Here is a 24428-nt window from a genome sequence, read left to right as displayed (position 1 = left end):
CCTGGCTCGGCAAAACCCTGCTGCACTCCCTCGTGTATGTAGAGCTGGTTCGATACGAGACGTTTTAATGATGAATGCCTCCTCCTGGAATTGTGGCTCTGTCTCTCAGGCATGATGCAGCCGTGCAAAAATGTAAAGCATCTTTCTTGGTTTACTGCAGGAAATTCAGCATCCAACTAAGGAAGTTTTATCACATCTCTCATTCAGTTACTGTTTCCTACATTTCAAATATACTGTGGTCTGTACAGCAGCTTTTTTTTCTTTAATTTTGTTGCAAATCTTTCCGACTTAAAGCAAACTTTGACTGGTAAATGTCATGAATCTTGGGCCAGGTTTAATTAGGAATTTTCTAAATCTATTAACAAAAGAGATGCACTTAATACATTATGTCAACCAGAGCTGGGCTTTCTTTAGCTATTTCGAGGGCTGCCATAGGCACAGCTTGAAACTTGCTTGGATTTTACATGGGTGCCGTATTTTATGTTGCATTAATTTAAAATGGTCTGTTTCACTTCATCAAGACTTTAGCTTAAGGATAATGCATTTATGTAAGATTAATCTTGCCATGTTGTTTTAGGATCAGGATTGTAAACTGCATTGTTCTGACAGTGATGTTCTAAATGTCATTTTAAAGCTTTTCTTGGGAGCTGCAGGCTCCAACTTATTAATGATGTTATCTTTAATTTCACTTGATTTTAGAATATCCCTGCTTTTTTGTTCAACGTGGTAATTATTCATGAAAATTGGCTAAAAAAATAAAAAGGAAGATGACAAGGCGGGGGGTGGGGGGAAAGCTGCCTTAGCATTTGGCAGACCTGCACAAGAATTCAGTTTTTCTTCTTTTAGCTGCCTCTGTGACCTCAAGCTTCAGCTTTTTTAAAATGCTGATCTAGTTAGGAATCCCTTTTGGCTACCACAAAATTCTGCTTTTTGGGGGAGTCTTCTTCCCCTCCTTGTTCTCAACCTTTTTTGCACTGCTCCGTCAGACGCTGTTACTTGCTCTTCTAGTCCATCAGGGACTTTATGTGGGCCTGACACACTTTCCTCTTGCTGGAGATGCTTACAAAAAATCCCCAAACTTCTGATGTGGTGGGCCAAAATTAATGTATGTCATGCTAATAAAGGGTAACGAACGCCAGCAGGACTTGCTGGAGGGTTTGCGCATGGGAGCAGAGGGAATGAGCTTTTCCTTGTCATGCTTCTTGCAGGGGGGCGACCACGGTGTTGCGGAGGTCACCCACATGCTGCATCTCCGGAAGGGAACCTAGAGCCCCGGCAAAGGAGCCCCCGCGCCAGTGGCCCCCACCCCGACGGACAGCACCAGCAGTCCCCCGCGCAGCCACCCCCTGCTCCGGCGGCTGTGGAGCAGCCTCCCCGCCAGCCATCGCCTCACCCGGAGCTGCTGCGCGAGACTGAAACCAGCGCTGTGCAAGGAGGGGGGTGCCTCTGCGCTGTTAATCATTTTAAAATAAATGAAGATGCTACACAAGATATATATAAATTGACGTACTAATCAGTCCCATGGTTCCTTATTTCCTTTATAATAAACAGTGGAGTTGGCAAGCACTGTGGCAGCACAAGGCATCTATATTAATCAAGAAGAAGTTTGAGACACTGGAAAAATTAAACTTTATGTGATTTGGACAGCATGAAGAAGTTAAGCACTGTAACAAAAACCTCCCTGATGCTCACAGTGACTATTTGATACATTTGAAAAACAGCAGAGGATTTGAGAGCTGAAGAAGTATTAATTAATGAAACTGCCACTGCCTGTCATGCTGAAAAGCAAATTAGAAAAAAACAAAACCAGAGAGAGGAAGAATGGGGGGTGCAGGAAAAAGGTGGCATTCGGTGCTGAGAAAGCAATGCTTGATGAAGGATTAAAGGGACTGAAGAGAAAGACCGTCATTCTGCAATGGTTTGTTTCATTACAGTTTGGGGACCACTTGCATTTCTAGTGCTCTTGCTCTTGACTGCGCACCATTAATAGTATGTGAATATGGAAATTGAAACACTTCCAGAGAAAAGCTTCTATTCTGCTTTGGAAAAGAAAAGCTAGTCGAACACTAAGAAAAAATCAGGCTTCTGTGTTTTACTCTCAGGACCTTTTTTTGTAACAGGGCTACTTTCTTCAACCTGATCACAAAGGAAGTCTTCACGTTTCAAAAAAAAAAAAAAAGAAAAAAAAAAAAGAAAAAAAAGAAAATGCTCAGCTGTCTTAATGCCGCTGATCTGTATGTTTAGAAGAGAAACAGTGTCACTGAACAAGTTCAGGGAGCTCTGGGCCCGTAAGGTACTCTCTGCTCCTGTGTTTGGTTCAGCAAGCCAGCTACTGCTCCTCCTTGAGCCCAGTGACGTTTTGGAAAGACAAGGAACTTCTTTTGTGGTGGCAGGTTAATGTTCATATAAATGTGTCGTGTCTTGTACTTGGTGATCACTGGTGGTGTTAGGAAAAAAAAGAAAAAAAAAAGCTTTATATACCTCTTCTACAGTAACTCTTTAACTGCAAGTTTTCAAGGTGGGGTTGTGGCACATAACAGGTTCTTAAACCATGCAGTGCAAGCAATTAAAAATGTATTCCACAGATATAAATATTTTCTTTTCTTATTGCTGTGACACTATGTGTGATGGTAATATTTCTGAGAGTTTCAGATTTTGCACATATAATTTTATGCATTATCAAAAGTTACTGCTGCCTTGAAAGAAAATGTTCTGTGAAAATTTTTGCAAAAGCTTTACTAGTTTGTTTTTTTTTTTTTTTTTAAATTGTAACATTTTGTAAAGGCAGGAAATGGATTAAAAAAAAACCTAGCATGCTAAATATATTTTTCAAAAAAGCAATAATTTTACATGTACAGAAATGATGCTAACCTTTAATACAGGTGAGAGCAACAGTTTACTTAATACAATAATGGAATAGTGCTGTTTTTGTAGAAATGGGCTTCTGACACAAAGATTTGTTTAAAAAAAAAAAAAGCAGAAAAAACCTTGAAGCGTGATCTTTCTGTTCTAACAGTTTTGGTGGGTGGGGGGGTTGCTTTTTTTAAAAATCTAGTCAGTAATTGGTTCTGGATACTAGTTACTTGTTTTAAATACTTGACAGGTTTTGTTACTTTGCAACACTTGCAACAATGCAAATTAACTTTCTTATGTATTTTTTTTTAAACTAGTTTTTTCCTTATGCTATTACACCAGATGTATACCTGAAATCTCTGTAAGTCTCGGTGTAGTTAGGAATGTCTGTGCAAGTACTTAAAAGTGACTGTAATTAACTGTTCTGTGAAGTTATCTTGAGGGAGGTCGCATAGACACATTCCATTGTACACCAAAAAAAAAAAAAAGAAAAAAAAGAAAAAAGGAGAAAAAAAGAAAAAATGAAATATTTTGCTGTGTTGCTTAATGATTATTATTTTGGGTTTGCACTAGCTTTCTTGGTTTGTTTGTTTTGTTTTGTTTTTTTGTTTCACTTTTGTTTTGTTGATTTTCTGAGTCATATTTTCCATGAGTGAAAGTAATGGTGACAGTTCAGGAATGCACAAAAGCTAGTTGCTTAGCCTACTTGTTTGTGTTTTAGTTATTAAAAACTCCTATGTACCCAAAATGGCACGAAAGTGTAGTGTACATTTGTAATTTCTTTTTTTTTTTTTTAATTGTATTTTTTTGGGAAGCTGATCTAGAAAGTCTGAGTTAATATTTAGAGCCAAAAGCTTCTTTCTGGAACTTTTCTTCCAGAATCTCCTGACAGAGAAGCTAGTGCTGTCACTGCCATTACCAGGGTACTAATCAGCAAAGTTTACAATCATAATTTAGGTCCATGAAGAACAACAGTAGGGGAAATCAGTTTAAGTAATTATATGCTGCGTATAGCACAGAAATGAGGTTTTCAATTAAACAAGAAATAAGAGTGGGTGGGGGAAAGCCAACCTTAAAGACCATTTCAGAAGCGAATCCCATGATTTCTGTTTTCTTCTTTATCATTGTATTGTATTGATTTGTTATTTTAGTTAGGCCATAGTATTTAAAATGAGTTGTGTTCCTTATTTATTTAGTCAGTGGGCTTTGATCAGCTCTTTTAAGCAATGTGATAACTTTTTTTGGCATGACACGCTCCTGTAAAGCCCTTTTATGACTGTTACAGGGACTTTCTACTACCTCTACCAATCTACTGTTTCTTCTTCTTAACAGGTTTTTATGGTGTTGCAAGTCTAATGTAACTTAGACAATAAAGGGTTTGATTATCTACGCTGCAGATTCTCAGTGTATCTGCCATCTCTCTCTGTCTTTCTCTCTCCCTCTCTCTGGTTTTTGTGTGGTTTATTATAGCTGGAGTGTAGAAGATCTTCTTTATTATAGCTAAAGTGAAAGAAAGACTTCCTTGCCAGAGTGGTTTTTTATCCTGAATGGTGTGCACTGACCGAAAGTCGAACTTGGAGAAACTTTTTCCATGGAGCTAATCAGCTACTACATTGCCATCGTGCTGTTGGAATTCTTGAAATTCCTTCTGTCAGAAATGCTATGAATAAATCAGTACGTACTGCAAAATGGAAAGCAAATTAGAAAGCCAAAACAGTTTTTAGTTTTGTATTTCAAAACCACTTAAAGTCCTTACTGAAAAGCCTTAGTGCAAATTGCAGCCCCCATCCTATGGAAGACTCTGCTTGTATGAGAACTACTAGTTAAGAAAATTATCCTTTGGGAAATGGCATCTTCTTGTTGGTGCAAAAATGTGTTCCGCTATTAACTGACTGTCAGATAAAAAATCTGTCACTGGAGGGATTTTCAGGTGTTGGCATCATGCATGTTTTGTGGTAATCCCTGTAGATGTGTTGCTGCCTTCTAGTGCTTTGGGGTACTGCATGTGGTGGAGGCCATATATATGTTTGTCGTGCCCAGCACATCAGAGCGTGCGTGACGTTTTGAGCCATTGTACAAAATTGTGTACAAAACTAGTGGGAGTGGATCCCCCTGTTTCCTTGTTTTCATGCTCAAAAGGTTTGTGACCAGGCCTGTGTTCGGTTTTGTTTTCCTTCCTTGCAGTATTCCGATGCTGGGCTACTTAAACTGTATGTATCTCGGGCAGCTCCAACAGGATTGCTAGAATTCATTGATATATTTGGGGCTTTCCCAAAAAAGCAATCTTGTTGAAAGAAGAGTTGGAACAAAGCAAGAGGTAACTTTTTTATTAAGTTCTTGCTACGTAAAATGTGTTGGGTTAAAAGTAGGAAAGGTTGCATTTTATGTCAAGTCAAATTTCCCGCTCCCGCTGCAAGCCAGTATTTTTAAGCCAGCAGTTCTGTGGAGAGCAGTGAACTGCGTAGAGTCCATTTCCCTTGTGCTCTCTCCTTTCTATTTCACTGTGTTCGACAGCCCCATACTTCAGGGCAGTCCAATGTTCAGAGGCAAATCTCATGGGGATTCACTGGGAGCTTGTAGGTAAGGAAAGCCTGCTTGATCCCAATATTTAGAGAGTAGCTCAAATGAAATAGAATATGTTAATATATATAAAAATTCTTTCCACTTCAGTTTTTCATTATAAATTATGAAGTGATCGTTTCTGGAGCAGCTGGGGTTGTAAAACAGTTGAAGATCAGTGAAAGCATAGACATACTCCCCTATTAGCTGCTTTCTGTGGGGCGGGCTGCATGTGTGCTAGCGTTCTCGAGAGGAACTACAACCATGTGTTGATGTCCTTAGCTGTCAAGGTAGACAGTAGCTGTTGAAAAATTTGTTTATATCTATATTTTTTTCTTCAACTTCATTAGCACTGCCTTTGAGAGAAAGGAAGAAAGACCAAAAGAACAAAAAACAACCCTAAACCCCAGAAAAAAATTGCCCTTAATTTGAGGCTGGTGGACAAAGGGCAATCTGTAGATGGGAAGAAAAAAAAATATCCCTGTGTGTTGGGTATAAACAAGTATTTCCAAACTGGTTACCTGTTACTAGTCAAAATGAGGGACTCTTGCTATTGAGAGAGAAAAAGATGATGTGTTGGGATTAGGAAGCAGGCGCAGAATGGGCGAATGTTTCATTGTGCCTTGGGTAGAGGGATCAAGAGCATTAACATGACCCAGCTGTATAGGTTTGAATACTGAAGTGGATGTTGCCCATAGGGCCAAAAGAAAAGGAGATGGAGAAAGCACGTGAAAGATCAGTAAGAGGCTGTTTTGACCCTCTGAAATTCAAGTAAGGAGACAGAAGGCAGTGTCTGAGAAAGGCCACAGCTGAGGCCAGGACCGGAGCGAGAAGTTTAGAGGAGACTTGCCAGAGTGGAAACATTGCCAAAATGTGCAAAGTCAACAGTGTGAGAGATCAGAAGGATGTGGAGATGGAGCAGAAACTCTGAAACCTAACCAAAAGAGGTCTGTGCCCGTTGCAAAGGGCTTCCATTTGGATGAAGGGGAGGGGAGGAATACGGAGGCAGTGTCTGGGGAGATGGATTGGAAACATCAGTAAATAAGCACAGAATTTAAACTCAGCGGATCATCTTTTGCTGCAAAAATGTCCTTTTGTGGTATAAGCCTGAATGATGTTCTGACAGAAAATACGGGAATGCCCTTTTGGATCTTTACTCTCTTGACTGATGGATGAACCAGAGATAGGACTATAATTGTGAGTCCAGCTGAGGCTGGACTGAAGGGTCTCTCCAATACCCAGGGCATTTTGAAAAACATACTGCTCTTTTCAAGAAACAAGCAGACTGATCAGCCCCAAGCAGGAGGGAAAAAGGGAAAAACCACAAGGCAGGCAAGAAGGCGCAGTGTTTTAAGCAGATGCTGAACTGGAGCAATCCTTTGAGGATGCTAGAGGGTACATTCAGATAGCGTTCTCTAATACAGAATATTTTAAGATGCCTCATAGTATATTGCATAAAAGAGCTGGGGATGCTCAAAGCTGTTAAGAAAAAATGTCCGGTATTAAAATGGCTTCAGACACTTGGCTGTCTCCTTTGTGAAATCCTTTGTGTCTCAAATCTAAGTTGGGGTTCATGTAAGATCAGTGCAGATGGCTGGATTTGTTTGTTCCTGTGTCATCAGTGTTACCTACAAAGGTGAGTTACTTGTCAAGAGTTTAGAAAATGTGAGGTACCCATGTTCCTGTTCTGTAAGTGAAAATCTTTGCATGTCATACTTCATCATCATCAACCGAAGTACCACAGGAATCTTAGAAGATTTTTCAAGGCAGAGAAAAATGACTATTTATTTTCTAAATATTTCTTGTTCTGGTATGACATAAAATAAAAGGGACGCTGGCCCTCCAGTTGATCTTACTTCCAGAATGCAACTTACTTTTCTGGGAAAGGGCAGTGTTGTGCCTTGCTTGAGACAATTAACGAGCCACTAGTGGTTTCTGAAACCTACGGCTTGCCACGGAGCACTGGAGCAGTGCTCTGATAAACCTGCTTCTGCTAGGGACCGCCCTTGAAGGTAGATTGAGAACTGAACCATTTCTGGCTTTTACCACAAGCTTTCATGAGTCATGCTGGTGGTGCAGGGACGCTGGGTCTGGGTCTGTTCTTCCAGATGGGAGCCAGTGGTGGGACGTCAGTGAGGTCAGCTCACCCATGGAGGACCGTGGACTTAAACGGTAACCAGTCTGCTGTCTACTGCTTTCTCAAACTTTTCTTCTTCATGTGTTCCTCTCCATCCTTAGAGAACACAGATGCGGGTGGATGCTTGCATCATGGAGTAGGTGACATCTCCAGAGCAGTGGTGGGAAGAGTTTCTGCCAGTAAGAAGTCCACATCAAGTGTTTGCCAAGAATCCTGTCCCCTCTTGCTGGGGTTTCTTCGTTGCCTCTCCTGTCAGATGGCAAATCAGTTGTTGGGTGGCCATGCTCCCAGAAATGCACAGAAGCTTGCTGTGGATATGGGAATGATTGCTTTTTCTCACTTTTTTTTCTTTTTCAAATACTGACAGAGTACAGAGCATCCCTGGACTGCATTGTTAGAGAGACAGTCTGGAGGAAGCCTAGTGCAGATGCAGTATTAAGTGCATTTTGTACCTGCAGGAATAGTAGATCTACTGGCAGGCTCTAGGTCAGGGGTCCTCAAACTTTAAACAGGGGGCCGGCGCGTGGATGCAGTGGCCGGCAGCTATCTGCGGCTGCTTGGTTTCCCCCCTCAACCCCGGCCGGGGGGGTTGGGTGGGGGTGGGTGTTCTGTAAATACCGGGGGCTGGATTGAGGACCCTGGGGGGCCATAGTTTGAGGACCCCTGCTCTAGGGGCTTTTTGCAGTGGCAGATTTGTGGCAATTGAAGGTGGAATGAAGTGGAAATTTGCTCAGGTGCTCGGTCTCTTGTTGCTCACCATCCCTGCCTTGAGGGCACAAGGCAGCCTGCTGCCACTGGCCCTGCGCTGGTGCTGGGGTGGTGCTGGGGACCGTGCACTTGCTGCTTCTCCAGCAGAGACACGTGGGCATGGGTCTTGCTTGGGCTCCCTTCCCTGACCCGCTTGCTTTCCCAGCTCACAGCCAGCAAGCAGAGGGAAGCTCAGCTCGCTCATGTCCGATGAGCTGCATCCACAAGACAGAGCCCTGAAAGGGATCGGGACTAGTTGGAGCCCTGGCATTGAGGAGGGTGTCTCTGCTTTGCCACAGCTACATTTTGGTTTTCTGTGTTTTGTGCCAACCATACAATGGGAGCAGCCCAGGAGCGGCCCCAAGCTTCTTTACCTGGGGAAGTGTTCCAGGCCTCACTGGGGGACCCTGCGCGTGATGAGCAACTGAAGCTCTGGGCAGTGACTTCTGGAAAGGCTCACTGCAGCTCTTGCCTTCGCCCGGGGCAAGTAAGGGCTCCCTGACACTGGCCAGGGGTCATCGATGGGCAGAAGTGGCCTGCAGGGAACCTGTGGGAGCTTCCTGGGCTAGGCTGAGTGCAGCGCTAGGGTTAAATCAAGCAGACCCAAATGAAATTCCAGTGGATTCACCATTTGTTATTGCTGAAGATAGCCTGATGGATGATTTTAGAGACCTAGTTCTTTGCCCAGTGTTGTATGTGATGTTTGACAAAGCAATTTGCCAGTTAGTGTTGAGGGTAGGGGAAGGACAGGTAGTGAGCGAGTGTCAGAAATGACATAGGCTTTTCACTCTCTGCTGGCGAGGCTGACACACTGTTTATGGGCTGCTCCATTTCCTGCACTGCCCCTGGAAGTTTTAGCACTTTCAGGGTTAGAAATGTCTAAGGAATTCCCTGCAAAGTTACTTAAGTTATTTTCATTTTGTCTCCTCTGACAGCACATGATAGGAGAAATTACTTGTCTTTTAAGGTGAGGCAAGTAGAAGGGGGAATAGTCCAAGCGGCAGCAGTGTTGCTGTCTTAAACCACTATTTTTCAGAGCATGACTTTAAATTATTGGGTAACTGAGTATGTTCTCCTTTGCATTGGTTCTGTTAAATTAACAGTGACTTTAAAATGGGGCACAGCTGGAGGCGCCATTAAACCCACCTTAATTTTGTTTCTCAAGTTGTATTTTCTGAGTATTTTGCAGAAAATGAGTCTTTGAGAGTTTTTAGAAAAGAAAAAAAACAAGCTCTTGGGGTGAGAGAAATGATTTTGACTGTAGCCAGAGTAAAGCGCTTCAGGAATTTAAACTTGCAAGAAACAGGTGAGCACTGAGGTGGCAGGGGAAGAAGCACCAAGTCTGTAAACCTGGCTGGGTGTTGACTCGGCCATGTTATGGCTGGTTTGGTAAATGTGGCTCCAGGGTGTACAGGTGGCTTGTAGGGCCTCTGATATTTTTTCATACTGCTTTTGGAAGATTTTTTTTTGTAAGATTACAGTTTCCTTTATTATATAAAGGGCCTCTTAGGTAGGTGTCTGTCGGTGCTTGGTGCGTTATGGTAAGAGGTATTTTGCAATGCAGAAGCTGCAGTGGGTTGCCATGCAGAAGTGACTCTGAGCTGGGCTTGAGGGCAAATTCACTCTCTGCTCACCTCATTTAACTGGTTGAATGCCTTTATGCCGCCTGGCAAACGAATTGCTGCTTTGAGAAGTGAGGTGCAATGCACAGGGGACACACACAGTGCTCTAAAGTCATTACCTGCCACGGGGATGGGCCCAGGCGCTCTTGGGTTTTAGTCAATCTGCCCTGAACTTCTGCTCTTACTGCAACCAAGATACGAAACAAACGGTGCTGGCTAGGTGGTGGACATTGCTTGCCACAAGGGCAGGTAGGATGTGTAGGCAGTCTGGCTTCAGGCTGAGCCTAGGCCGCCTACCAGGGCAAGTTAGATGTGAGAGAGCAGGATTTCACAGCCCAGTTAAACACATAGGTGTGTGGGAAGCTATGGAGGAGCCTCAGCCCGCACAGCTCCGCGTAGTGCGGCGTGCTGGGCCACAGCAGTGCGTGAGGGGTGCGGTGACAATCTCTCCACTGGGCTGGTACAAAGGAAGAGTAGCTGCTCACTGCCCTACAGGCACTTGTAAGTTGTGTCCTTTGTATCCTTCCAAAAGATGCTCTAACAGGAGGATGTTGAGCTGAGTGGGGGTCTGTGGAGGCACAAGAACTTGACAATCTTAACTGGCCCGGGTAAATGTGGAAAGTTTGATACTTTGCTGTTTCTATAGAGCCTTTAATGGTAGTTTTTAATTATTCTTGTCTATCCGTGAGTCCATATCACTTCTGTACTGTTGGAAGGGTGCAAGCTGTTTCTGGGAAGAGACTGAAAGCCTTTGGAGTTCTCCATCCTTTGCAAAAAGGGCAAACTATCTTCTCCCCACCTGCATGTATTTGAAGCAACAGCATTAACTTCAAGGGGATGTTTGCATAGATGCATGGCTGATTGTGAGGACACATTTGTTTTCCAGTCTATGATGCACTGCACGGAAATTTGATATAGGCCTATTTACATAGTTATTTTATGAAGGGAAGGGGTTAGAACAGGGACTGCAGGACGATTGCAAAACGGTCCTGCTCCCTACCCACATCTGGGGAAACTGACACCGGTCCTAAAGCCAGGCTTTAGCTAAATGAAGAGATTAGTGTGAAGCTGATGTCATACATGAGCTCATAATGTTTTTAACTGAAGTTACTTGTTTTGGCAAAAAATCCCCCATCTTATTAAAAAAATAAAAAAAACACCAAAAAACCCCCAACAAAAAACTTGCAATAAAGCAGTCTCAGAAGATGGAGGTAAACAGGTGTAGTTGTCCAAGTAAATCAATTGCAAAGAAGCAGTGAAAATGATACTTAATATACTTTAAATGATTTGGCTTTAGTATGGAAATGATACCAGTTGAAGTGAAAGCAATACTATCTACGTGGGAAAGTGGCATTGAAATATTCTTTCTTTCTGTCGCCTTTTGTCAATAGGAGAGGCTTGAATTATGCATTAGCAGGCTGTAGTTATGGAAGATAATACAGCAAGGTTATGAACCCAGAACAAAAGAAGGGGAAACTAGGTTCAACTTGGTAATATATCACTTGGAACATATATAAATGGTTATAATGCTTTGCACATTATAAAGGCAGTAGTCACATATTTAAATGAGAACAGAGCCATTGCTTCAAGATTTTCTTCAAATATTAATTTGGGCATTGTAATTAGTTCTTCTTGGGAAGCCTTGCAATGTTCAGTATGTTTAGAGTTTTTTGAAATATTCTAGGAAATTACTTTTAAGTAGATGTACTTGAGATGTAGGATTTTACATAGATACTGATTTGTAATCACATAAATGAAATTCTGAATTGCTGGCTGTGAACAGTCATCTCTTGAAATGGGTGTGATCTGTGGACAGAGATGGCCAAAGCAATATTAATTCTAAATACCAAATATTTGGAGGAGAAGCCGTAAGTGAAGAATTATTCACAGGATTTTTTTTTCACATCATTAATTTTTTTAATAATGTGCTTTGCTCCCTAAATTGACAAAGAGAAAGGGAAGCAAAAATCTGTCTGCTAATCAATTTGCTATCTGCTGGTAGTTACAAAACGGCGCATTTCTGCAAAGCCTTTCCCCTGAGTGACATCCAGCTGCTGTTGCCTGCTGGATGCTGGTGCTTCTCCCAACCTTGGGATCTGCCCCAGCCCACGAGGCCTTGTCCATCCCTGCCATTGCAGGGTGCTTGTCTGCAGCAGTGGGGGAAACGGAGAAACCTGCACTTAAGCCTGACTTCATCAGCCCTGGGCTTATGGGTTATGTTGTTTTGTATATATACGGGAGGTGCACCGTTGCCAGGTTGGTTTTCTTTGGATCTAGAGGGTTGCTTTCCAGTTCTCAATGATGGAGCTGCACAGGGTGGGGGGACATACAGGGGGACAAGAGCTGCTGTTGAAACATCGTGTTTCCCAGTGATAATTCCCAGGAATAATTCAGCTGGTGATCCTCTGGGCCCGGGGGGATGGGGTGACCCTGAGAGTTTCCACAATGCCCTTGGCTGCCCCACCATGAGTGGCGCTTGGGCAGAGCTGGGTCCACTCAGAGTCCTTCTTCTTACCCACATGGAGCAGATTCGCTTCACAGTTGACATGGAGCGGGGAGGCTGCTGTAAGCCCATGGAGATACGGCCTTTCCTTTTCTTGTTCAGCTTTGGAGGCAGGTTGGAGCCTGGCTTCCCTGGTCTTCCGTGCTGGGCTATGGGCACCGCCAGCCCTCGGTGTGCTGCTGCCCGCGGGCACCCACACAGCCACCTTCTGCGCCCAGGTGTGCTCTGCTGCTGAGGCTGTCTGCCCTCCTCCTGCAGCGCAGGGAGGAAGGATTGCATGGGTTTTGTGCTGTTGCTAATAATGTAGCCAAAATTTAATTATTTTTTTAAGTAGGATATTTGTGTTTGGTTTTTTTTTTAAAGAGAATTATGGACTTTGAAAACACAGTCTTCTGATGGCTGAAGCTGTTTACTAAATCAGTGAGAGACATCTGATGTGCACTCACAGTTCCCTGAGCTGTATCATTAAATAAGTATAAGTTAACCAACCTTCAGTCCACTGTTATTTGCTTTTAATCACAGCTGAGGAGCCGCTTAAGAAAACTCTTGGGAAAAGCAAACCGTTTCTTGAAGAGAGGAATAGGGAGTCCAAGGTAAGCATTTACCAGTTGCCAAGAATCTTTAGATCCATTTAGTGTCTCATTATTTGGTGAATAAACCACCTGGCATTGCTTAGAAAAACATCAGTATAATTCCTTTCCAAGACAGACCTAATTGTATAGCAGTGTGTGGCCATTATTTTCTTCCACACCCAATCTGAGACTGGGAGCGCATGCCATATAGTTTCATTCTCTTTTTGTTTCAAAAACAATGTCCTTAAAAATGAATAATTGTGGGGAAATGGTACTATGTTTGGCTACTCATGCTAACTGCCTTGCTTAAGAAAGGTGCCAGCTGAATCCTTACAAAAGAAGTAAAAATACACACACTTGCCCCAGCATTATTGTGCATTGCAATGAATGGTATGATGAGGAAAACAGAGGAGACTTTGGTTTTGTCCTTTGTGCAGTTACTTTTTGGGCTGATAGATGAGGGCTCCATCATCTTGAATTAGTCATAAAGAAGTGTCTCATTTTCTTCCTCCGTGGTACACAGTTATAGACTCCCATGCACATAATCATGAAGACATGCAGCTCTTGGTTATGAGAGGAGAGGTAGGTCCTGACATTTGATCGTTCTCACTACTTGCAAATTTTGGAAACCGATTCTGAAGAGCGTCTGGTGGGAGCTGGCTGGGATGTTGCAGGGATATATGTTCCTTGATTTTATTTAGTTGAGGGACTACTGCATATTGCACTAGGCATGGAGGCTTTTTAAATTTGGGATTCACTCCTGGCATATGGTGCACTGGCAGTAATTAAGCCTGACAATCATGGATGCAGAGATCACTTTGAGTAAGTGATTTCCACATGGAAGAAACAACATCTCAGAGCCACCTAGGGAAAGGGGTAAATGCATCTTTACCCTTATTGTATAGCCGATACCAGTAAAGAGCATAGCAGGGTTGAGTTCTCAGGCACTGATGTCCTGCAGGTGTGAAGGTCACAACTTCACCCTGCTGTTTGCTTTTGCCTGTGCCTATCTCCTTGTTGCAGAGGCGTAGCTCCCACCAGTTGTTTTTTTAGTGAGTTTCTGGTTTCAGGCATGCTCTGGGAGTGTTGGAAAATTGTGACCTGTGGAGGGTTGTTGGCTTTTTCCTGACTGTTGCAAGCTGCTGTGGTACACAACGTCCTTTGGAGCTCAGAATGGATGTGTAATAGAAAGCATGAGAACCTACAGCCTGTGCAACCTCAGGGTGCACCGTCTTTGGTGCTAGTGTCCATCCATGAGAGGCTGGTGCTAATTTGCTTGCTACACAGCCAGAATCATGTTACAATTTTCATAAGATTTTTAGAAATTTCAAACTCTTGGAAATCTGTCAATTTAACAGAAGTAGTGCTTGGTCCATAAAACATAACACAGCTTAAAAGGGAATAGTGAGGATACAGACATTTTCTGGGTGAAAAGTAATTCAGAGCTTGGGTGGTTTCAGACCAGTTTTGGGTCTCCTGTAGGCTAAGGAAAAAAGCTGCTGCTGCTTTCCATAAAAGTAGAAGCCTGTCCTTGCTTTTCATTTCCAGTACTTATTATTTTTACCACATTCATATTTTTATATTTTGCTTTTGGAAGACACAGGGATAGAATGATACTCCCTTCCCCCTGATCTGGCTGTGATTATCTAACATAAATCTCCCTTTATAATCTTATCACTGGGCAATTCAGTTATTTTAAATGTGAGCCTTCTTGCCCACTAATCAGTTCATCTTCAAGTTTTTAAAAGCGCTATTTCATAATTCTGCACATTCCAATTGCTTCTGAGTGTCCAGCCCAGCTCTGCCTTCACTTATTCCCTTCCCCTTCCTTTCTGACAAGGCAGACTCTCTCTCTCGCTCACAGTCTTTGCATTCCTTCCAAGTTGATGCACATAGTCATTTGTAATCAAGGCTGTAAATTGTATTTAAAGCTGTACTGCGCTATCCATGGATATCTGAATCATAAATGAGAGTATTGTCCTGCCTGTACTCTCACTTATTCTTTCAGCCGTAATGGATCCTTTCATTTGTGCTCAATTAGCTTTTCCACTCCCGCATTCAGACCCTGAAAGTTTCCACTCTTTTCTTCAGGTCTTGAATGCTGATGGTGTGGCCACGTTTGCCTCTACCACATAATTTGTTTAGCTCTTTTGTGCCACAGATTTCACTGAATATGGTTTGTTTGTTTTGACAAGTCCAAACACTGTGACTATATTGTGCCGTAATATAAAAATGTTCCCATTAATTACGGTTGGGGTGCTATGGCTCTCGGGTGGACCTCTAAGGTGCTTGGGCTTTTATGTCTCCAAGTTGAACGTAACCAGAATTTTTCTGGAAGAAAAGAACTTTTCTAGAAGACTGGTTTGGGGTTGTTGTTTTTTTTTTTTTTTTCTATTATTGTTGTTATTCTGATGGAACAGTGAGCCAAGTCACAGCAATCATGTGTCAGGAAGAGTCATTTTTAGAACAGCACCCCACAGTGTGCAAGCACACCAAGTCCTCTTCCTTTTGCTGCAGCCCCTGGCGCTGCAATGGCTCATCCTGCTGGTTGCCAGCCCCTTCCAGTGCCCGCTCTGCCCACCCCGTCCCAGGCACTAAACCTCGGGATGCCGGCTGCTCCCCTGGGACCTCAGCCCCATGCGCCATGCATATGGCTGCTGGGATCTGTAACGGTTTGTGCCACTGCCAGCGCGGCTTTTTATGTTTGCTGACATCTCCAAAGGTGGAATTAGAGAGAGTCTTCTTGTGAGAGAGTGTTTCCTTTTCCCTTCACGTTTCCACCCCCGCTTATTTTTCCTTTTCTTTTTTTTTTTTTCTGTCTTTGTTTTCTGGAAAGAAAAAAAAAAGCAAAACTCAGAGAAAATTAGCCAGCTTCACTTCCTTGCTTTGTACTACAAAATGAGCACATACTTTTTCAATGTGATCAGACAGGTTTTATTTCCTTTCTTGTTCCACAAATGTGGCCTGATTTTTTTTTTTTTTTAATTGATCTTAATTTCTGTTTTGAAAGTGATTTTAGGGGAATTATCTTTCACTCTGAACCAAACTGGCATGTTTAAATAAATGTTTCTCTTCTGTGCTGAGCCTTGCGATAATGTTGCAGGCAGGGTAACTGACATTTGTTTGAAACTAACATATCAGAAATTATTTTGAGATCATCTTCCCCTTGGAAGACAATCATGACTTTTTTTTCCAGGACTGTCCGTAGATGGAGAAGGAATCTATTTGGATTCTGTTTTGGATGAAGTTTGTCCTTAATATTTGTGAAGGTTACTGGTAGGTTTAAACTGAATATGATGGAGGAACTAACCTCTACTTTATTTCTCTTGCTATAGGTAGTCATCCCTGTAAAATTCCCTAAACTGTACTCTAAAGTTTTCCTATCCCAGGATACTCTAGAATTAAAAAATAAATTAAAAAAACAAAAACCAAAACACTCTATCTGACATTAAAATGAAGTGTGTTTCACTTTGTGTGTAAGTGCACAAAAGACAGGGAGGGAGCAGGACAAAGACAGTGGAGGTGTTAGGATATTCATCTGGGATGTGAATCTGGAAGCAGGCCAGGAAAATACACCAGCTAGTAAGACCTTTGTTGATTCGCATTTGGTGGGGAGGCTTTAGGGAAAACTCTGCCCCTCAGTCTCACCAGTAAGAGATGACCAATTTAAGCAATAAAATATCATGCTTGGGGCCCTACATCAAGGGCACCAGAGTTTGTTGGGCAGAACTTTCTAGAGCAGTCAACTTTAACATTAACACCTTCATGAACATCAAATGTAGTTATATTGTCTTTTCATATTTAGGGATATCCAAAGCATAGGCTTCAAGCCTTTTTTTTTTTTTTTTTCCTTTCTTGCTTTTCCCCCAGCTAGAATGGACTCAGAAACTCCCCCAGACCTCATTTATCCGACACTTTTCATTTTACAGCTCTGAAATGTTTAATTTTTGTGAATCCACAGTCTTTATAGATCCCCAAAGAGACCTATGTAACTAACGAAAACATAACACAGCTATTCAAATCCTTTATATATGTATGTATAAAAATCTCAGTTGCCATTCTTTTTTCTAGACACCTTTCTCGTTGTGGAACTCTACTCATCTATACAGAAAACCCAATTTGAAATCCTATCCTTTCCTCCTGAAAGGAGGGTCAATGTGTGCCTCTGCTGATACAGACTTTTTCCACATAAACTGACCTTGTGCAGCATTTCTACTTAGTGAATTAAAATCAGTGGAGAGAGCCAGCCATGTACAAGTCTCAGTGGCCTCATTTTATTATACGTACTTTAAGTATAGACTGTTAAGGAAGAACATGGCTTGAATGATGGTGAATAGTGATTCAGGCAGACAAAGCACAATGGAATCACTCGGTTCATCTCCTGATCTGCAGAATTCCATGGCTGCAGGTCCTGACCTATCCTTCCTCTTTGTGCATCTGTAGCCTGCACTTATGATTTACATCTACTCTCCAGAGTTACTGCCATTTGTGCATCGCATACTGCAGTCATAACATCTAATATTGCTATCAATGTATTGTTTTTCTTTGGTTTCCCTCTTCTCAGTCCAGAAGGTCACCGTCCTTCATCACAACAGATGTGTACCAATGTGGTAATCGTTGGTGACCTAACGCACTCCAGTGAGGCAGCTTGCTCTGAACACAGGTTTGGATTTCTACGTGTTTTTTATTCCTTTGTATCCCAAGTCTCCACAGTTTAAGGATGGGCTGAGAGGGAGGTAGATGGAGGTCAGGGGAAGAGAACAACGGAAGGAAAATGCGATGTAAATCAACAAGCATCGTTATCAGCAGCATGCCAGAAGTGCATTAGAGGCACTTGTTTGTAAGGAAGTCTGAACCTGGCTGGTGATATGGAAGAGAGGATCTTGGTTTTTTTGGGAAGTGGTCAGACACTGGAGGAAAACCAAAGTGATCCATTCCTGGCTGCACCTGTGCTGTTTGAAATCCCACTTGTGCCTGTTTCCTTTGGTGTACGTCCTTTGGGCACATACCAACCTGAAATTGTCTGGAAGCAAAGCAGAAGCTGTTGAGATATAAAAATGCCCATTTTGCACTTTCAAACTAACACTGCCAGTATGCTGTAAATGCTAGCTGTCCGTTAACCCCATGCACAGAGGTGCAGTGGCACATGCTGCACCCTGTGCTTCCATTGACCAGAGACCTCCAGGAGGTCTTGAACCAGAGATCATAGAATTATTTAGGTTGGAAAAGACCTTTAAGATCATCAAGGCACCATTAACCTAGCACTGCCAAGATGAGACGTTAAGGATGGATTTTCTTCTCCAAGAAGTGGTGAGACTCTTACTATTATTTTATCGTTCTGTTTTGGTATTTAATATACAAGGACTTGACAAAGTACTACTGTATAATCCTCTAACAATACCCATTTTGTCCCATAAAATTATTATATCCAGCCTTAAAATGTTAAATATGTCACCATTAGGGTAGAGTATCATAAAATTCAGTTTATAATATTAAAACTCAAAAATGACACAATGTTATCAATTACATTCCTTGGTAATCAACTATCTTCATTTTTCTTTAATTTTGCATTTTTGTATAACAAATTGAGATTAAAGCTGCAGCCTCCAGTCTCTTGGAGGTGAATGGCAGTAAAGTTTCAAGTAAAGTGATAAGAAAACAAATCATATGGAAATCTAATATTTAATAACATTTCAGACAGATCACAGAGATTTAAGACCCTGTGCTGTAACCAGCATTGGATCAGGGCAGATATGCTAGTAATTGCAGAGGGAAATTCTCTCATCTCCTTGAAATAAATGCAGATCATCAGTGGAAGGCTGGAAATATGCTGAACAGCTAGTATAAAGCTGAGATGTCTTTCTGGTAGGATTTTTTAAGATTTCTGTTATGCTCCCAGAACACAGACATTGGTGTTACATTGTTTGTTTTTAACTGAGGAATTTGTATATTCCCCGTTCCCATCCATTCCCCGTCACCTTTCCAGCTGGTGCTGTGGTATTGCACATCTTTCATCTGGACTTTTACATTTCTTGAACAAATGTAGGGAAAACTTCCCTAAAACTGAAAAAAAACCCAAACACCCACAAACCCACAAAAGACCTTTAAATGCTTTTATGCATTTCTACTTATTTTCTACCTTTTTATATATCTTTATCCTGTATTTTATTTTTATAATACCAGAATGTAACAAAATTGTATTTTTTTCAGCTCATAAAGGACAAGATCTCCTTTTGAAAATTTGTTCAACCGACAATGAGCTGATGGCCAAGTTGCACAATAATGCAAAAAAAAAAAAAAAAAAGTTACACTTGAGTTAGCGGGGCTTTCTTTGCACGTAATGTACATATCAATTACTTAGTGATGCATTATACGGTATAATCTAATTCAGCATGTCAAACTTTTCAACCCAATTTATAAATTCAGCTGCATCAGCCTCTGCATCATTTACACCAAGTAATTTTTAGCTTCTCTAGAAATCAGCTCCTATGGAAAAAAATGGCTAGATTTATTGTATGTGTTATACTCTGGGACCTAGTTTGCTCAGTGAGCAAAATGAATGCAGTGAGTTTCACACAGTAGAACTCAATATTGTATTTTGTATGCTGAGCCTTTTTCTTTCTTTTCTCTCTCCCTCTTTCTTTCTCTATTTTCCCCCCTCTCCAATAGAGCTATCCAGTCTTGAATATGTCAGTGTGCCTTGAATGTGCAGTCACATTCTGAGGTATGTCTTTGAACTCTTCAATGGTGCTTTGCATTTCTTTGAGAGCTTTTATGGGAAGGAAATAGAGAAATGTGGACTAAAATGCTGTGCAGTTGTCTCATTATTTCTCTTCCATTAAAAAAAAAAAAAAAAAAAGATTTAGTTTTTGTTAGACAGGGACACCTCCATTGCATAGTATATTCAGCATCCACTGTGCATGGCTCCATACTGATAACTTGCAGACAGCATGGGGTATGGCGTACCAATTTAGAAGGCCAAGACAATAGTCCTGTATCTGCTCCGAAGAAAGAAATTATCACCCCCAGCTAGCAATTACTTTGACAAAAGGATAAATTGATTTTCAACATATATTTCATTCTTGGCCATTATATGAAATTTTATTTTTTAAAATAGCAACCCCCCCAAAAAAAAAACTAGAGAAAGATGAAGACTAATGGCTAGTAATCAGAGGATAATAAAGTGTGACCAGAAAAATTAGAAGCTCCCCTGCAGCTCTAATTAAGCCAGTAGGACACATATCTGCGGAAGGATGGCAGAATGGGACCTGTACGTACATGCTCCTCTTTCGGGCAGGATTCTGTCACCCTTCCTCAGGCAGCGTAAGGGTTTGGTACCTCAGCGGTCACAAGCAGCAGGCAGTTGTGTGGGGTCATAGGGCGGCATTTGGCAAGTTCCAGCTGGAAAAGTGGGTGCCTCACCACCCGACACACAGCGCACAGGCTGCCCTCACCTGCCCCCGTACCGTGGGGGTGTTAAGTCTGGGTGCTACCAGCCAGAGAGAGATAAATTAAAGATATTTAAGGAGAGATTTCACAAAGGGTTATTCTGGTACATAAAAAGGGAAGCCAATAAAAGTGGTACAGAGGAGTACTCATAGAGATTGTACTAATATATTTTATGAGGTGTCTTTTAATTAAATTTACAGTTTAACAGATTTTATTTCTACATGTGTTCAGCATGAAGAGGAAAGGGGACAGTCTGAGATAGTTTTTCTAGAATTGAGGCAAATTTTTTCCTCGTAGTTGCAAATATATCCTTTGCTCAGTGATTATGTTTATCTTTTAAGTGGTGGGGAGTATGGGTTTACTATCTCAGTTAATTCTCTGCTCTAACACCCATAAAGTGTAATGCATTAAACAAGTTTCATTTTTAAAATCTGTTTTGCACATGCCCTTTTGACAGAGACATTCCACAAGCAGATATCTTTTTATACTGTACTTGGGGCACAGTGTCTGACAGATCACTGTATAACCTGAAGTAAAAGTATTGGTGTAAAATACAGGACTGTATACATGGGATTTAATCCAGAGCACTTAGCCAAAAGAAATACTGAACCACTGCTAAATCATCCTAATGAGTTAAGTATTGTGTGTGGTTTTGTTATTTTAAGCAAATGCACTCGTATTTGTTTCTGGAACTGTAAGGGATCAGTCAAGCAAATGTTTCCGTGAAAGGAAAAAAAAAATTGTTCGTAAAACTTACACTGCCTTACTTTCTTGGTGGCAAAGTATTTAAAATAATTGTTCAATGAAAGACTAAACATTTTCTTGGAAAAGTCATTTAACTCAAGAATTAGCCATATAGGGTGTCCACTTCACTGTGCAAAATAATAAACTCCATTCCTTCTTTTTCTGTTTTAGCTTTAATACATAGCCATCTTCATAAAATCCATATGTTACATATAACTAGGCATTTTCATTTGAAAAAAAACCCCAGCAACCCAAACCTACAAAGAATTAGGCTTGCAGGTCTAAGAAAAACATTTGCCTGGTGTCCAGTTTAAATTGAGGGTGAGGGGGTGGAGGAAGGGGCGAGGTAAGAAGGAAACGGTGCATTTCAGCCCAGGCTCACCGTTGGGTTGCCAAAACAGGGGCTTCCACTGGGAATAAACAGAACGGCCTCGGCCTTTACGCTCTTCTCCAGTTTTCTGTGGGTGTAGGGATTAAGTAACTACTGCAGTTCATACACGGTTTCCTTCCCTGATGTGAAACATCTCCCAGACAGCTTGGCTGGGAGGTTTGGAAACATCTGCTGCTCTCTCTTCTCCCATCCCCACCTCCCAGTCATCCAGATTGCGATGGGTATAATAATGGGAAACAAAAGGGGTAGTAATTCCTGGGTATTATCATTGTTTGCTTTTGAGGAGAAGTTTCTTTTCATGCTTTGCACTTGCTCCTGTGGGTAGTGAAACAAGGAGGCATAAACACAGCAGTGTTTAGCATGGGTAACTGGTGGGTAACACGCCTTCAAAATTACTCTGGTTGGTAGGAGGGCCTCCAGCCAAGGACCATTTGATGTGCAACCTGGGGCAGTGGGGGGGCACAGCAAAACCAACTTTGTTGTATTTTTTGAGGTCTCTCAAATCTTGGCTCACTCAAAAAAAGAGTTCATTACAGGTGTAATTTAGGGCAGTCACACGTGTGACCCAGTGACCCGGGGGTTCTCCCATCAGCCGTGTGTTGCTGGAGTCCATCAAGCTGGGACCGTGCCATCTCCGGGTTTTGAAATGCCACCCACAATCTCAACTGTCCGTTAATCAAGGATTGTCCTTTGGAAAAGCCTTCAGATGGTCATTTATGGCAATGTGTGAGACTCACAGGAACAGAAGAGAAGGACCCTCCCTACTGCAGGCTACAGCCTTTTCCTTAGTGGTCACCAGGCAGTCTCAGTCCCAGCAGCACTGGTTTGCGCATACACAGAATGTAAATACGTTGTTCTGGCTGGATTTCCTGAGTTCACATCCCTCCCCTCCAAAAAAAAAACCCTCAACCCAACCACTTTAGAGATATTTCACTGAGCAGCACCTATAAATAAATGATTTAAGGGATTTTCACTCTACAATACAGAAAGACCAAATCCACTATAGAACTGGTTTTTTTGCTTTTTCTTACAAATCTTTAGTATTTAAAAATTACAAAAAGGCACCATTCTGTTTACAGGATTTTATTTTTTTTTTAACATAATACTTCTCACCTCTTTGAGATAAAATACACTTCAGCTAAGTGTCTTATTGGTGTATTTTTTTCCAGCTGTAGCCATACAGCATAGCTGTAGCCATTTGGCATAGATGTCACCACTTCCAAAGAGTGGAGGCCTGTAAACACAGAGAGTGTGGTTTCAGTTTTATCATTACGGGCTAAGGCAGTGTGTCCATTACCAACAGCTGGAAAATGAGACAATGACTAAAAGTGGCATTATTGTGTTTCTCATGGATGTTTTACTAGGAAAGTTCAGAGAGGTGGAGACACTTGTGATAGAGACAGCTCAACAGAGATTTTTTGCTTGATGTCACATGATAGTTTTGAAAAAATTCTGCAAAGAGATGTCAGAGGTGAGCCGAACAGCTTGAATCTAGTGCAAAAATCAATGCACACAAATTGTTTAGGTCCCAGTTCTGCTCTACGATATGTGTGTATACCTACAAATTATAAATAAAACTGACAAATCGTGCCTTTGGCGTTTGTCACCTACTTTATCTCTGCCACAGGTTTCTGTCTTGAAGTGAGGTCAGTAGATGTTTGCATAGCTACCGTAACCTCCTCTTTGCAGGAGGGGACAGCAGAGCCCTGGCAGGACCCGGTGTTGCAGGCAGTTTAGAGAGGGTGATTGCCTCTCCCCTGTCTCTGTTTGTTCACCTATGCTACAGCCTGCTCTCCTGAGCAGCTTCGCTCTCAGCCTTCTGCTGAGTAAGGCTATTTCTACACAGCACCTTTTTCAGGCAGAAGCACCCACGCTGCCGTACGCTGGGCTGACCAAAAGCCTTGTGGCCACCACCAGCCTGAGCTCAGCCCTGCAGGCAGGTTGGCCGCTGTGTGCAGCCCTGATAAACCCGCCTGCAGGCTGGCCTGCCAGGAGGGACAGCAAGTCAAGCTGTGGCAGCTCAGGTAGAGGCAGAAAACGCTTGTGTAAGCCAGACAAACATCACAGAGGCTGTGTCTCGAGTCTGCTCCGGTTTCCACACTTTAACGCCTTCTTTAGTGTTATGGCTCTAAGTGAAAGTTAACGTTGATTATGCGGGCCAGGACATATTATGTTACTTGACTGTCGGGCGCTAAATGCGTTTGCAGTATGGTATTTGATTATAAAATGTTAACAGCATTTGTGGTATTGCTACAGATCCCAACTACTAACAAGGCTTTACTGTGCCAGTCATTTTACAAATCTGGAGTAAAAGACAGTCCTTGTCTCTGAGACTGTGAAGTTTAAAGCGAGACGTGTCTGAGTACTGAGCATACGCATAGAGAAACTCAGTAACTTGCCTGAAGTCTTAATAGCCAGTCAGTGCGAAAGCTAGGGATAAAAAACATGTTCCCTGGGCCCTGATCATGCTGTGCTCACTTGATCACTTCATTTTTAAATAAACCTCGTGTTTAAAGTGCTGTTTATGACTGTGGTTCCAAGGGAAGTTGATAAGGTCAATGCACAAGCACCTAAGACAGAAGAGAGTTATATTTGAAGGCGCCGTAGTGCACAGGCACTGCAAACATGGGCAGGGGTGGCGAATTTTGAAGAATGGTGGTATAATAAACTGAGTTAACCTGTGAAGTGGGGAAAATATCAGACCTTCTTGTCTGAGCAAGTGTCAGGATGTGGGGGAGTAATGAAGCAGAGGAGAGAAAAGCACAGGGGAGAACATATGGATGTGTCTTCTGCTCTCGCAGTCACAGGGGACAGGTCGCGGCATTCTGAAACACAGTGAAATGTGCTGCAG

General features: G+C 42.1%; 1 protein-coding gene across 6 annotated transcripts in view; it reads left to right on the top strand.

The window, feature by feature from the left end:
- The window catches only part of ZNF516 (zinc finger protein 516), a 169405-nt gene that overhangs the window by 108826 nt on the left and 36151 nt on the right, over window positions 1–24428 (top strand). Inside the window, exons 6-8 of one of the 6 annotated variants that reach the window (XM_080378491.1) lie at window positions 12944–13014; window positions 16190–16269; window positions 17065–17686. In XM_080378491.1, the coding sequence (XP_080234617.1) occupies window positions 12944–13014; window positions 16190–16238 (120 nt within the window). In that variant the 3' untranslated portion in view covers window positions 16239–16269; window positions 17065–17686. Of the gene's footprint in view, window positions 1–1208; window positions 12778–12943; window positions 13015–16189; window positions 17690–24428 lie in introns of those variants that run through there. The other 5 variants (XM_080378488.1, XM_080378490.1, XM_080378492.1 and 2 more) reach the window with 5 other exon arrangements.

The sequence above is a fragment of the Falco punctatus genome (assembly GCF_963210335.1).
Source record: "Falco punctatus genome assembly, chromosome: 3".
Taxonomy (NCBI): domain Eukaryota; kingdom Metazoa; phylum Chordata; class Aves; order Falconiformes; family Falconidae; genus Falco; species Falco punctatus.
Note: the sequence above shows the minus strand (reverse complement) of the source record. Positions and strands in the feature narration are given on the sequence as shown.